The following is a 16,260-nucleotide window of genomic DNA, read 5'->3' as shown; positions in this document are numbered from 1 at the left end:
GCGCTTTAAGTGATGGAGCATGGGGAGAAAGAGAGATGCTGATGATCACACAGCAGCAGCAGGAGCATCTCTATCTATCTCTCCCTCTCTCTCTTTCTATCTCTCTCTCTCTCTCACACACACACGCACACACACGCACATGCACACACACACACGCACATGCACACACACACACGCGCGCGCGCGCGCGCACACACACCCTGCACCATGTCGTAGCCTCGTGGAGCTGTCTCTCTCTCTCTATTTCTGCGAAATGGCCATTGCTCACGGATTTCTCCATTCCTCCAGCCAGAGCAGATGAAGAAGATGCGCCTGTAAGGAGACACTAAGGAGATAATAGGAGATAAGTGAAGAGTGGCGTGGCTCGTCTTCTGTTCTTTTTCTTTTTTCTTTTTTTTTTGACGTAATCTCGCTGCAGGGACGTGTTTCTCCCCCTTTTTTATCAGGAGCAAGAATAAGAAGGATATTACAGGGTTGAACACACCCCAGCTCAGCTCAGCCCAGTGTGTATGTGTGTGTGTATCTGTGTTTGTATATCTGTGTATCTGTGAGTGTGTGTGTGTGTGTGTGTGTTTGGCTCAGTGGGCTGCTGTCACTGCTGCTGCTGGCACTGTTGTGCTGGGAAAGGCATGCCACCTCACAGACGTGATGGGCAATGGATAAACACAGAGCAGCCCAGGAACTGCGTGCACGCGAACCTTGACGTGTCCTAATCCGCAGCTGCACGCGCGCCTGCAGGTAACGATTACTGTACTGATTGATGTAGGCCTGCTGATGCTGCTGCTGCTGCATATTATAACGTTCTGATGATGTTATTTACTTGGGGTGATCACACAGTCAGTCAGTCAGTCAGTGATGGGACAGGACAGTCTGCTCTCAGGAGGAAATGCTGCAATGCAACACCAGCAGCACTAACACTAACTCCAGCCCTCGAGCTCCCCAGAGCAGACCATCTCACCTGCACCTACAATATATAGAGACCACTTTGTGATTTAGTTTCTCTGATTTTGCTATTTATAGGTATATGTTTGAGTAAAATGAAAATTTCTCCCAAATTCCAAATAAAATATAATTTAGAGCATTTATTTGCAGAAAATGAGAAATGGCTGAAATATAAAAAAGATGCAGAGCTTTCAGACTTAAAATAATGCAAAGCAGACAAGTTCATATTCATATTCAAGTTTTAAAGTTCAGAAATCAATATTTGGTAAAATAACCCTGGTTTTTTATTAAAAGTTTCCATGCATCTTGGCATCATGTTCTCCTCCACCAGTCTTACACACTGCTTTTGGATAACTTTGTGCTTGTGCCTTTACTCCTGGTGCAAAAATTCAAGCAGTTCAGCTTAGCTTAGTTTTCAATTGTGATAAATGTCATAAAATTAAAGATACTCATAATTTTTAAGAGGTCTCCTATTTTTTTTTCCAGTGCTGTATCTGACTGATGCTGCTGCTTCTGTTGTTGCTGATCTGTCGCTGTTTTCTCACTTGCTTCCAACTAAGTTTGTCATGATAACGCTTTAGACAATATATTGTCCAGTAGACTTGAAATAATAGCAATAAACTATATTGTTTTAATTGTTTTTAAGGTGATACTATAATAGCATAACATAACATTTAAATTAGGTATTGGGTATTAGATATTATTATGCTAAACAACATAAATGTATATTATTTTATGACAAATATGTGCCACAGATACTAGAATAGTATTGTAATTTCAATTAGGTATGTTCTGATAATATATATTTTTAATTATTTAATTTTATTTTCTTAAATTATTTTTTTCAGACAATATATTGTCCAATATACAGAAATAATAGTGATTAATGATATTATTTGATGTCTTTTTATGAAATTTTATTCCAATGATAATGAAAATATAATAGCATAAATATTCAAATTAGACCTGTCACGATGTTGATCTATCTTTGGACGATACTGTATATTTTTTCAAAAATAACTGTATGAATATTTTTGTTTAGAATATTCTTAGATATATATTTTTTATTTTAGATCTGAAATGTTAGAAGTTTATTGTGCTTTGAAAAGGGTGGAACTGCATTATTATTATTATTATTATTATTATTATTATGCTGTTATATTATCATTATATCAGTAGCAACAATGATATGACTGCAACAATTGTATATTCAACAATCAAAATTATTCAGATTTTAAAAAATGGCTATATTGTGCAGTTTGTGGGTATGTCTGTTAGGATATAAAAAAAATAAAAAATAATAATAATAATAATAACACATTCTTTAACAAAACCAGCCAAAAACATTTAATGTTTAATACTCAATATTGGGCCTTTAACCAAATATTATGAACAAAAAAGTAGTACATCCCTAGCAATACATTTTTAATAAATAAGAATATGTAGACGTTGGACAAAAATACATGTATGCCATGTCATTTATGCAATGGTGAAAGCAGTGTGAAATATTTTGAATGAAAAGATGTGAAGCAATAAAGATGAAGCAATAACGTTTTGATAATTAATATTATTTATATACACATATTTTTTCATATTCCAAATGAATAAATCCAAAATAAACATAGTCAGCATATTGGCTCATTCACACCATTCACATTCATGGGCCAAAACATATTATATGATCAATATTGGGATCAGCAAAAATGATTCTTCATTGTTAAAGATGAGTTAAAGCCCATATATTGTTTGATATGTTTATCATGACAGTTATCATGACAGGCCTTTTTCTATTAACACTGGAACACTACAGCACTGGTTTAAGGGTCTATCTCTACCTGTATGTGTGTGCTTTAATCTGTACGAATGAATGAATGAATGAACGAGAGTATCCTGTTTGTAAATCTCTTATTATGTATGCATGCATGAGTGAGAAGCCTGCCAGCTCGTCTTTTCACTGACGATGTCATAAATGAGTCATTCTCAGGTTTTATATGATTGTGCTACACACTATTACTGATGATCTCCCTCACTTCAGAAAGTGCCTGAGCCTGGAGGTGCTTCAGCTGAGCTGTTTTGTTTTCTGTGTTTCAGATCAGGCTTCGCAGCTCCGTGGTCAGATCATTCACATCATCTGTCGGAGCGTGTTGAGTCGCTCTGCGTGAGAGGGGAAGATTGAGGAATCCGCAGTTTCCTGTTGTCTCTTATTAAAGAGGAAGGAAGGTATGTCATCCTCCACGGGACTGAGCATTCGCGTTAGATGGACTGTCTGTATGTTCCTGGTCCTTCTACAGACGCCAGGGACTGATGGCAACTTCGTGAACTTCCACAAGACGTGCATCTGCGCCAGTAACATCGTCAGCTGCTCCAAGATGAACCTGACAACCGTCCCGACGGAACTGCCCAGGTACACGGCAGTGCTGGATCTGAGCTACAACTACATCACAAGACTGCGGGCGGAATGGACCACCTACAAGCTCCCCAAACTCCACAACCTCTTGTTGAGTCACAACGGCTTGAATTTCATCTCCACCGAGGCGTTCGAGTACGTCAAGCACCTACGCTACCTGGACCTGTCCTCCAACAGCTTGCGGCAACTGGACGAGTTCATTTTCGAGCAGCTGGGGCAGCTGGAGGTTCTTCTGCTCTACAATAACCACATCTCGCAGATCGACCGCACTGCCTTCTCGGGCCTCAGCAACCTGCAGAAGCTCTACCTGAGCCAGAACTTGGTGTCTCGCTTCCCGCTGGAACTGGTCAAAGACAAGACGCGACTGGAGAAGCTGAGTTTGTTGGACTTGTCTTCCAATCGGATCAAGGTCCTTCCCGTCCAGGAGTTGCAGACTCTCCCGGCCTGGATCAAGAACGGACTCTACTTCCACAACAACTCTCTCATCTGTGACTGCGAGCTGTACAGCTTGATGGCTCACTGGTACATGCGAAGGCTGAACTCGGCCGTGGACTTCAAAGACGACTATACCTGCATACCACCGGGGCCGGAAAAGATCCCCCTGCGAATTTTTGAGCTGAACACGCGCATGAACTGTAGCACGTTTAACGAATCCGTGGAAGAAGCCTTTCTAGAGCAGAACCTCATCCTCCACTGTGACACTCGGCATCGGGAAGTGTCCAAGACTTGGATGCTTCCTGGAAACATAGCGGTGTCTCCTGGGCTCAACCAGAGTGCATCAGTACTACCAGATGGCAACCTGGAGATTCGTTCTGTGAAACTCGAAGATTCAGGTCAGTACACGTGCTTTGCTGTGAGCGAGTACCTTAATGAAACCCTGTACGTTTGGGTCAAAGTGCACAACTTCACTCAGAGCGGACACGGGGAGACCCTGAACACGGCGTACACGACACTCGTGGGGTGCTTGGCCAGCGTGGTCCTGGTGCTCATCTACCTGTACCTGACCCCGTGCCGCTGCTTCTGCTGCCCGGGGCAGGGCAAGTCTAAGAATCATCACGAGGACAGCATCCACTCGTCCATGCTGAGTGCTACCCCAACTCACGAGGATTTGGCCACCAAAGGAGAACTCAACAGGCACGTGGCCTTCATAGACCCCAAGGACCTGCAGGGCCAGAACGGGAAAGTGAACCCCAATGGGGACGAGGAGCTGGACGAAGAGGCTCGGCAGGGCAAAGGGAAGAGAAAGAAGTCGGTGGCGGACTCCATTAGTTCAGTCTTCTCGGACACACCCATAGTAGTCTAGGCTGTCCAGCATTCAAACTGGGAGGGGCCTTCTGTCACGGATGTGTATATCGTGGATGAGAGCTTTATCTAGAAATATTGAGCTACTGTGACTACTGTGCTACTTTCCCTGGAAAAAGAAAGTGGGAGAAATTTGTTCGGATCCCGAATTGACACTTGAGTTTTATCTGATTAGATACACAGTGTTATATCACTTTCTTGTTTCTTGAGTTTGTCATGGACAAGGTAAAAAAAAAAAACTTTCCAGCATTTAATTCTGTAGCATTTAAGTATATACTGTGAAAAGATCTTGCCATATACGGTAAGTGGACTTAAATAAATAATTAATTGATCGTTGAGACGTAGGGAAGGAGGCAGATGACAAGATTGACAAAAAATGACGAGATTAGTGTTGCGTTCCATTTGAGCTCGGATGTCAGAATTTCCTGGTTCCAAATACAGGTCGGATTTCCTAATAGAAAAATCGGTAGAGCTTTCCTAATTCCCAAAAGTTCAGAATCCAGCCACTGCACAAGCAGTTAAAAAATCATTAAATCAGTTGTACCCACAGTATTGTCCAACTTATGTCTGTGGACATGTTTTCATGGTGTTTGTAAGAATGTCAGAATATTGCATAATGCATTGTTAGCTTATTGTATTTATTACTAGCAATGCTAACCTGAGACATTGCTGGTAATGCAATGCAAACAATGCTAACAACTATGCTATCATGCCCAGCTCCGACATCCGAGGTAAAAAAAATGGAATGTAGCATAATTTCATAACTATGAATGATGACTAGTAGGTCAAAGTGGGAAGCCTTATTATTCAGTAAGAAAGAGATTTAGTATAAAGAACAATCCATCGCTATATAATCATATATAAAAGTCATAAGCATGATTCTAAAGAAGCTAAAGAAGACCGCTATCGCTAAGACTATAGCTTTTTGCCCCCCGTAGCCGTTAGAAGCACCGGCAGTATTTATTCTCTCCTTCCCCAAATGCTAACTTACCAGCATCACCACGTTATATATAGCCTTCAGTCATGAGTCATTCCTACAGGAGGGGCATGCCATTAGGTTGAAGCAGCATTACGTCCAATGCTGAATATTTGAGTATTGAGTCTTTGCAGGAATGTAGCAAGGTTTTACATCTGCTTACAGCAATTCAGCACCTCCAGACTAAAAGGGAAACAATATAGAAATATATGTTCCTTTTAAATCCAAACATGTGTGTGGAATAGTTTTAGGTAGAGATGAGGTAGAGTATTTATACAAACCTGAATATCATCTGATACCAATCTGATCTTTGCACATACATATAATGCAGCCATTTGGTTTAGATAATATGTGCTGCTAATAAAACTATTGCTAATGCTAATACTGCAGTAAAATTCTGCAGACATTCTGGACTTTTTTTTTAAATCAAAATAAAAATATGTAATCCAGTCTGACTGCCTATTACTAGACCGTCAGATTCCGTTGTTATCTGTGGACCACTGATGTAATGAAATTACTACAGGGGTTGGACAATGAAACTGAAAAACTGAAACACCTGGCTTTAGACCACAATAATTTATTCTTTCAATGGACAGTTCTGGTGGAAACAGGAGAGTTGAGGTGCACATTGAATTCTGCTGTGATTTGGGCAGCCGTGGTTTTATGTTTTTTGGATACAATCCGGGTTAGCACCCGAACATCCCTTTCAGACAGCTTCCTCTTACAGCGTCCACAGTTAATCCTGTTGGATGTGGTTGGTCCTTCTTGGTGGTATGCTGACATTACCCTGGATACCGTGGCTCTTGATGCATCACAAAGACTTGCTGTCTTGGTCACAATATGTCCTCTTTTGAACTCTGGTATGTCGCCCATAATGTTGTGTGCATTGCAATAATTTGAGCAGAACTGTGCTCTTACCCTGCTTATTAAACCTTCACACTCTGCTCTTACTGGTGCAGTAATGTGCAATTAATGAAGATTGGCCACCAGGCTGCTCCAATTTAACCATGAATCCTCCCACACTAAAATGACAGGTGTTTCAGTTTCATTGTCCAACCTCTGTACATAATTTGGGCTTTTATAACGTGTATTAGCATTAGCATTATCCTCAAATCAGTCAAAGAACTCTTAACTAAACTCTTTTGTTTACCTTCTAAGAACTCTGTGCTGCCAGCTAGACAATAAAGTCTTATACTGCCAATTTGAACACTGTGGTTAAAACCAATTCTCTAAACTTGATTGGGGTTAAAATAGCTGATACTCAATCCGTTAAAGTATGCCTGGATCAGATCGGGACATTCCTAGTTTTTTAAGCACAGTAAATGGAAAGGAAAAGGAGGAATCGAATCGTAGAGAGAAATGATCACTGATTTTCCATTAATTTAGTTAGTGTTCGTACAATTATGAGTGAATCAGATGCGTACAGTTAGCTGTTTGAAATGAAGCCAAAGCTGTTTTTTTGTTTTTGTTTTATTTTGCAATAAATCCCTGGGAAGTAAGGGGAACTGTTCAGACAGGGTTACAACTATCAGAGTTTTCTGACAGAAAGCTCAGAAACCATATTTTTGTTTTGTTAACCATATTTTAGTGTTTTCCAGCCTGTAAAAATGTCCTGTCTATTGAGTGTTGTAGCACCAAAAACAGATATTAGCTGAGCCGTGAGCGACAGTGATCCCAGATTCCAGTGAGCTCTCATGGGTTGCAAGATTGAGAACACCACACCTACATGACTGTGCACAAGACATGTTCAATAACTTTTAAAATGACAAGCCACAACAAGTCATGCCATCTAAAATGTGGACACTCCTCATTTAACCTTGACAGATAACATAGTTCAGTGTTTACATCTTCAGCTGGGCATCCGTCTTGTAGTCCTTCTGGGCTCCAAGCTGTCTCCATCTATCAGATGCATTGCCAGTATTTACTCATATTTTACTCCATGCTTAGGATGCTTAGGGGTTTTAGATTGGGTAGCATCTAGCTAATGCTGTTTTTGCTACAGTTTATGTTAGAGTTCATTTGTTCGTGTTTGCCTGCTGTTGTGTCTCATACTTGGCAACTTGGGGTGAGGAAATAGGACTGGGGAATGGGCAGTGGGTGGTAAGAAAAAGGCCATACTGACTAAAGCTCTGCTGTTAACAGAATATATAGTACATATTGGTTCCTTAAACATCAGTCATTGTTTAACAAAGAATGTAAGAATAATGATTAACAACAGCGACTATTTTATTCCCGTGTTTAAAAGTACGTTTTAATCAAATCGCAGTGTTGTGCGCCCACGAAATTAAAATTTTCCAACAATGGCTCCCAATTACGTGACGGCTGCCATCCTTTCAGAAGTAATCATTTGCACAGCGTCATTTGCATGAGACTGTCTGTCATGACAACCCGAGACAGATACGTTACCTGAATGCTAATGACCTCTTTAAATAGACTTAACGCATCCATCGCTCGCTTCGCTGTAGTAAAGCGAAGATGTTACTGGATCCCGAGGCCAAAAATCGCTTTCCCCAGACATCTGGTTCTCCAGCCTTTTCTTAAGTGGAGCTGTATTTTGCATATTTTGGTGGCTTTTAGTCACGGCTGAGTCATCCATTGTCAGAATGTTGTAGAAATCATCTAGTCTCTAATTACATCTCAGACCCCCAGGGCTCTTTGTAATCTTGGTGAGAAAACAAGGCCCAGAGACAAGGCGAGGGAGGTGGGCTGGGGGGATGGAGGGCGTTCGCTTGGATGCAGAATCGTTTGAACACTATTTTTTTCAAGGCCTTTTTTTTTTTAAAGTAAATCAATCGAATTCAGTCCAGCCCAAGATTATTGATGTTTATCGCTGTCCTGCTTGTGTGACATGGGATTTTAACCAGGAAAGAACTAAAAAATAGGCAGAAATAACAGTGTTTTAGATAATTATTGAAGCTACAGTCATGAACCTAAATGTGTATAGACATTTATAAGTCTGGACAAATATAAGTGAATTGACTGTGAATTGTTATTTCAGTGGATGGCTTGCCCACACCTGTTTATCTATTAGTTGTAAGTTGTGAGGTGTTATCACACAATCTTACAAGGCATTACCACTCACGGTGGACAGCACAGTAGGTGGCTAGAATTGTGTCTGGCTAGAATTGTCCATGTGTGTCAGTATATATATATAGTTCTGGAAAAAAATAAGAAACCACTTCTGTTTCTGAATCGGTTTCTCTGATTTAGCTATTTACAGGTTTATGTTTGAGTAATTTTTTTTGCAGAAAAGGAGAAATGGCTGAAATAACAAAAAAAATCTTATTAATGTTTCAAGTTTTAAGAGATCAGAAATCAATATTTGGTGGAATAATCCTGGTTTTAAATCACAGTTTTTAGGCATCTTGTCATGTTCTCCTCCACCAGTCTTACACACTGCTTTTGGATAACTTTATGCCTTTACTCCTGAGGCAAAAATTTAAGCAGTTCAGCTTGGTTTGATTAATTAGGTAAAATCAAAGAAACTCATCACTTTTAAGTGGTCTCTTATTTATTTCCAGAGCTGTGTATGCCTAAATGCTATATGGTGGGCATGTAAAAACCTTGTATCTCTAAAACTCTAAAACTTTACAGGATGAGGTAAAATCCTTCTTATCTTTTTATGAAAGTCAGTGTGCATTCATTTGTACCATTGTTTTGGTACATTTCTTTTAGTCTATTCATTGTGGAATTAGAACTAATGTAAAGAACAAGTTCTAGATTCAAATTATGTCAAACGGTAAAAGATAGTGAACATTAAGATGCACAATTTATCAATGACAAGGACAATGTGTGTCAATTACAGTAACATTTCAGTCCATTTACAGTGTTTAAACCGCATAGACTTCAATTAAAAGCTCCTAATCGTGCAATAAAGCGGTGGATTTGGTTCGAATGTCCTGATTGTCCGAAACGAATGAATAATAGAACGTTTGAAAACATTGCTTTCAGCAGCTCGCCCTGCTTTTCAGTGTATTCAGTGTACTGGTGCGTTACATACACACAGTCCACGCAGCACTCAGGCGTGACACCCTATAGCTCCATCCCAACACCATTAATAATTAGAGTTCTCCGGTTTCCCATTTGCTCAGACGGAAAAAAGAGAACGAGAGAGTGAGTGAGGGAGAGAGAGTAGATTAGAGTGGTTTGACAGTCAGATCAGGCTTACTTTCACCTTGTTTTTGCATTTTAGGACTCATCAGAATTAGGCCTGGCACGATAATTAGCTTATCGATTTATCAAACAATATATGAACATGATCTCAATCATTTTTGAGGTCCTCAATATTGCCCAATATTGCGTTTAAGGTTACCAAACTTGTGAAAAGAGGTCATGAAAAAGAATAAGTTGATATGAAAACAATGTTTTTGTTTGGATTGTGTTTATTTATGTAGGACACATTTCTATATTTGAACTATAGTGTCCAATTTTTTTTATACCAATATCATTTTATGCAACTGATACAGTTAAAATAGCAAAACAATGAAATGCACACTTTGATAAAGAATGATTGGTAACACTTTACACTGATGGTACATTAATTCATTAAAACAGTACTAAATGCAGAATATCTCTACTAATTATTAGTTAACATTAGTTAAGACATTATTAACCATTACAATTATTATAATTTAATTAATGCCTCAATTTAGTATTATTTATAACATTATAAAGCATTAAAATTTAGTAATGGTTAATAATATCCTAACTAATAAAAATTCATAATTAATTCAGCCATTACTTACCTATTTAACAATGGTTATTACTGTCAAAAGTAAATATATATATATATACTGTGTTAAGGCCAGCAAAATGTATTGAGGTCATAATATCGTTTATTGTGATCATGTCTGGAACCATATATCGACTGTAAAAAGTTACGCTGGTTATCCCAAGTATCCTGAAAGTCAGAGACAGAAGACTCAATTCCTGTCATATTTCATATATTGAAAAGGGAAATGTTTATTATGTGTTTTTGACATTAGTACGATTCTGCCCAGACTCAATTCTCTCAAACAATGGTGAGCACATCTGGTTGCACAAGCATTATTATCTCAGGGAAGAAGCCAGAAGAAGAAGCTGGAGAACGTGGCAGTGGCAGGCAGTGGAAGTCAGTGGCAGGCAGTGGCATGCGTAAAAAGTCAGTGGCAGGTGGTGGCAGGCAGTGGCAGTTTTATGCCTTTTTTTTCATAATGCCTCTTCAGCTGAACCCAAAATTTAGTGTCCTCACCATCATGAATTATGATTGATCACTAGGGGAAGAGGCCTCTATGTCGAGAGACAACACTGACAGCCAAGAGCTTTCTTTCATAAACAAGAACTGCATTCCAAAGACTAGGCTGCAGCTGAGGTGGGCTGCGCTTCTCGGACACTAGGTCGTAGACTTTCTCATATACAGCCAAGAAATGTTGCCAATATTCATATTGTTTTGAAGGACGCAGCTGATGTATCTTTCACAAAAAAATTACGCCTCAGTGTCATCATGTGACATCATCTCAAAGCCTCGTTAGACATGACAGTTTCTGGGTCTCTTGATGCCAAGCACTTGAGAGGGCAGCAATATGTGGACGAGCTATATGTCCTGTTAGAACAATGCACCATCACGTGACTTTACCATAAAGCCTTGTTAGACTGTTTTGTTATTGGCCAAAATTAGTGATATGACACATGGGTATCATAATACAGGGATTACAATTCAATACATCATGATATATCATGCTACATACTGTAAGCAAGGCAATATATTGGAAATGTTTAATTTAAATCTTATTTTATGAAAAATCATATAGTAGAAGAAGCACACAGAGTAAGAGAAAAGTTTACTTCGAATGTTACACAGTTACACTGTTACTAATGGCTGAGTACAACTTGGGGGGGGGGGGTCAAAATATAAATATTATTTTAAACATAGTTTATATCATTTACATATAAAGATTGGTGTCACACAGTGGTTCATTTAGTGTTGTGTTAAAACCATGCCCACTAGAGGGCAGTGTTGTACTCTGCCATTAGATTCCACTGTTTTGTTTGCATTAAAAAGTAAAATTTGCTTTAAACAATCGCAATAAATATCGCCTTGCTTACAGTATTATAAAATATATCAAAACATATTGAATGGAAACTGCTGTATTGTTTTAAAAGCCCTTACCCATTGCACTGCCCTAATATCTAATAGGTGGTTAAAATAAAATTAATCTTTACATGTAGTAACAGTTTGATATTTGATATACTTTTATAAACCGATATTTCCTTACACCTCTATTCTTCATAGGACAGTCCTACCGAGCATTTGGTCTATCTTGACTGCAGCCTATTCTTTAGAATGCAGCTAATTTTAAGACCTGGCAACCCTTAAGGTGTTGGCTGTTGTCGTGTGCGTTCCTTGACGTCACAGTTCCCGGGGTTTTTTTTTTTTTGGGTGGTAATCTGTGTTAATCATCATCATCTTCATCATCATCATCATCATCATCATCATCATCGTTATTCAGCCTTTTTTCGGACTGTACCGACCTCTAAGTGCTTTCCTGTGCCGCTGTTGTTGTACTGTACGTTCACAGTGTTTATGGGACAGTGTTTTTCTTAACCGGCGAGCCGTCTTCATCCACCACCGCCGCCGCTGTGTGTCGAGAGGCTGGATTCCTTGTTCTTCTATCAGCAGATCTCTGAGCCTGCTCCTGGAGATCTGGCAGCACTGTGTAATTGAATACAGCTGGCCTCTAATGGGCCCGTGCTCCTGAAGAGCCTGATTAGGTGGATTGAGTGGGCTGAGACTATAGGAAAGAACTAGACTGTGCTGGGAATTAGAGCACAAGGAGCATATCTGGCAACCTTCTTCTTCTTCTTCTTCTCCTTTATACTGTATATTGTGTTCTTTATGCAGTCGTCTGGATTCCAGTTGTGACTCGAGTTGTTGATTTTATAATAACGTTGTTCTCTGTGTAGAGCATTCCTGTCCTATGATGCTATTGAAGGTTATGTTTACAGTATGTCTTGTCACTTTAGGTCTGTAAATTACGTTAAAAAAATACGTTAAAATGAATTTGTAGTAAAGAAATGGACTGAAAAAAATGAACTTCACTAAGCCATCACAAACTGTAGGCTACCTTTGGAGGCAACAAAGCACTGTATTATTTATTATTATTATTATAATTTTTTATTATTATGATTATTATAGAGTAGTTGGGTAATAATAACATATATGCTCTTCTTCAGGAATAATAAATACACTGTTATATGTAACGAGAGGTGAAGTTGGATGTGTAGTAACACCCCAGAGAACTGCCTTGGCTCTGCTGTGCATTACTAGCCATTATTAGCCTCAAATACCTTCAGTAAAATATTGTATATTTCTATAAGCACACTGCAATTAATCACATGTATTAGTGTACCTATGGTTCTTACCTATGAGAGTGTGTAACGCTGTGTTTGGCTGGAGCCATGTATTTATATATGTACTGTATTTATGTTATGTATTTTAGGTAAAAAGTACATTTTTAACCCTCCTGTTATGTTGCAGATTAAAAAAAACAAAACTTTTTAGATCATTAAATCTTAAACTTCTTATTGAATGAAATAAAACACATAAACAGAACATGAAAAATGTCTATATTTTGTATAATCATATAATGTTTTTTGGTCACTAACCAAAAGTCACAGGACAGTAGTATGTAAATTGGCTTGGGAACGTCCACACCTGTGTAAGTAATTAGGTTATTAGGTGTTATCTTGTGAGTGAGGCTAAACTCTGGCCAGCTTGGTCATGGCAAGGCAATGTGAATAATATTTAGAACCAGATGAAATATAGAATGGGTGGATAAAATATACTCATCTGTATGTATGTATAAAAATATATATTTGCTGGTTTTTTTTATTATTATTTATTTATTTTTTACAAAAAAAATATCATAGATAACTCACAGCCTGAAAGGGCCAAATATATGATTACACAAAGTGCTGAATACATTTATATATTAACTGAGCTACAGATGATGCAGATAATATTTATTAAAAAGTTATTTTGATCTGGGAACATACTGCTGTTTGTACAGTTCAACATTACAGGAGGGTTAAAAATAAAGGTGGTATGAAGGATAAATTGTATAATTTTTTTGTGTGTGTGATGCCAATGAAGAACCACTTTAGGTTCCAAAACGTATCATTTTAGCAAAGAAGCTTCAAATCCCTGGTCATACTGCTTTGCCATCAGCAGCCGGAGTCTGAGAGACCACAATTGGCTATGCTCTGTCTGGGTGGGTAGATGGGTAGACACTTTCTTCCCTCATCACTCCGGGTGTGATGTTGGCGTGCACAGGCATCAATTGGATATTGGTACATTCCTCAATGTGTTTTGGCAACAATTTACATATGTATCGGAGGAGGCATGCATCTGTCCATACCCTCCTAGTGTCAGGAGCATTGCATGTGATGGGGGGGGGGGGGGCTAGTAATTGGGGAGGTTAATTATCTTAGGGTGTACTAACATTAGGCAATCCGTTTCGAAGAGGTGGGCCAGAGCACGGTTCACTTGGACTCGGAACAAGATGACCTTAATGATGCGGCATTCCTGTAAACATACATGGCGGTGTTGTGTTGAATTCCGCACCGCTGTCAGGAAAAGCACCCCCTCCTTAGGAGCATGCGCTGTGTTGCTATGTATGTAATCGTGACTGAGTTAACTGTGACATTTGGTGCGTATTTCTTAGTAAGTTAAAGCGGATTATCTTTGATATTATGAAAAAGACAGTGCGTATGTGCTCCAGAGAGAGGGTGCTTTACATGGCGGGGGTGTTGAATTCGGTACAGCACCAACAAAGCCCACTGAATGTAAGTGTGCTTGGGCACGGATTGTTGAAATGCAGTGTGACTGCAGGCCAGTGGGGGGAATGGGGAGGGGGCAGAGAAACATGCCTAATGTGAGTACACCCTTAGATAAACTGGAGAGAAAAATAGAAAAATGGGAGAAATGCATTGCAATGCATTGACGTGTTTATTTCTTTAAAAGGTTATTCATTGGTATCACGTTAAAAAAGACCTTTATTTTGTAAAAAGAGAATGTTTTCACCATTTCTCTTCACTTCCTCTGTCTCTCAGATCCTGTAACTCATAATTTTGGGTATTAGAGGCTAATAATTAGACATGGCACAGCCTGACCACTGTCTGTCTACACAGATTTCAGTATTAATGTAGTGTATTTCATTCATACACTGAGCACATGATAATGAAAAATACAAGCTTTTGCCTTTACTTTTCCAGAGCAAGAAGCAAGAACACAATAAACACATCCAGCTACTGGAGATCACACCAGTACAGAGTGAATGTCTGGAGGAGAGCAGTAGCCTCGTAGTGCAGCCGTGGCCTACACGTCTCAGTGAGCATATTAACGAGTGCAATATCAAATAGAAGCTGCGTATTGCTGGTCCTGTATTAGAGCTATAGAGATCTCGCTGTAATAAATCTGTACGTGTGTTAGACTGTCTGAGAGAGGAGGGCTTTGGTAAAAGCTTAAGCCAGACCTGTAGAGACCTGTAGAGGTTTTAATGTAGACAAACGATTAAAACAATACACTCTGAAAATGAATAATAAAAAGGGGAACGCTTCATGTTCGGAGTCGGCTCTGATTTAGTGGTTGATGTCTGTGTGTGTGTGTGTCTGAAAATATTCTACAGAAAAGTCTTTTGAACTTTTGAAGTGGCAATATATATATATATTTTCATTTTCTAACATTTAAAAGTAAATTATGTTATTATATATAAAGTCAAATAATGCAATCAGTATGGTTTTAATAAAAAAAAAGATTTTTGCTTTGTTGACACCAGTGATGCGACTTTCCTTACATTTTAAAATATTTATTTGGATTTTTTTCTTTTTAGTTTAATATAAATTATATGTTTCATAATATTGTAGATTATTGTAGTTAAAATTGTAGAAAACAAGTTATTTACCTCAAAAAATGGCACTCATCCTTCACACCAGCACTTCTGTAGTGCTTAGAATACTGGGTACCACTTTAAAATAAGACTACCTTTATAAAGGGTTTATAAATGGTTTACAATTAGTTTATTAATGGTTACTTATTAGATTGTAAATGCCTTAAAAATCATTAATAATCAGTTATAACACATACGTAGAAAGGGCAACAATATAGATGGCTGTGGGTTCACTATTTGGCAAACAACAGGGCATTGTTGCCCTTTCTATGTATGTGTTATAACTGATTATTAATGTTTTTTAAGGCATTTACAACCTAATTAGTAACCATTAATAAACTAATTGTAAACTGTTTATAAACCCTTTATAAAGGTAGTCTTATTTTAAAGTGGTACCAAATACTGTATAATTGATTTTTGAAATATTGCTGAATTGACCTTTCAAAAAGTTTTCATTGTTAAAATAACATTGTTTTATTTAAAAATATGAATACATGTTTTTTAAAAGTGCAATACATCTGTAAATGCATTTACATTTTTATAGAATGTTGAATCCTTATCATATTTCAGTTTGACTGCAAAATATTGTAAGTAGAACCTCATGGATCTATCCATTAATAATTATCCTTAAACATGTCATTTAATAGCTAGCGGTTTTGAGGTTGGACAAGCTTTGTTCATACAAATTTAATTCAAATGCTTTACTG

The 16,260-nt window shown here is 38.3% G+C and overlaps 1 protein-coding gene and 1 long non-coding RNA gene across 2 annotated transcripts in view; one reads left to right on the top strand and one right to left on the bottom strand.

Moving 5' to 3' along the window:
• Positions 1-16,260, bottom strand: part of LOC125806120 (uncharacterized) — a 288,259-nt gene that overhangs the window by 115,511 nt on the left and 156,488 nt on the right. The window lies entirely within an intron of this gene.
• Positions 14-10,893, top strand: amigo1 (adhesion molecule with Ig-like domain 1). The gene is made up of 2 exons (XM_022685673.2): positions 14-738; positions 3,034-10,893. Exon 2 carries the CDS (start codon positions 3,165-3,167, stop codon positions 4,650-4,652), a length of 1,488 nt encoding a protein of 495 aa, XP_022541394.2. The 5' UTR covers positions 14-738; positions 3,034-3,164; the 3' UTR covers positions 4,653-10,893.

The sequence above is a fragment of the Astyanax mexicanus genome, chromosome 12 (assembly GCF_023375975.1).
Source record: "Astyanax mexicanus isolate ESR-SI-001 chromosome 12, AstMex3_surface, whole genome shotgun sequence".
NCBI classification, from domain to species: Eukaryota; Metazoa; Chordata; class Actinopteri; order Characiformes; family Acestrorhamphidae; genus Astyanax; species Astyanax mexicanus.
This window is presented reverse-complemented; position numbering and strand designations above follow the sequence as displayed.

Coding starts and splice junctions, on each gene's coding strand:
- amigo1 (XM_022685673.2), top strand. CDS start 3,165: ATGTCATCCTCCACGGGACTGAGCATTCGCGTTAGATGGACTGTCTGT.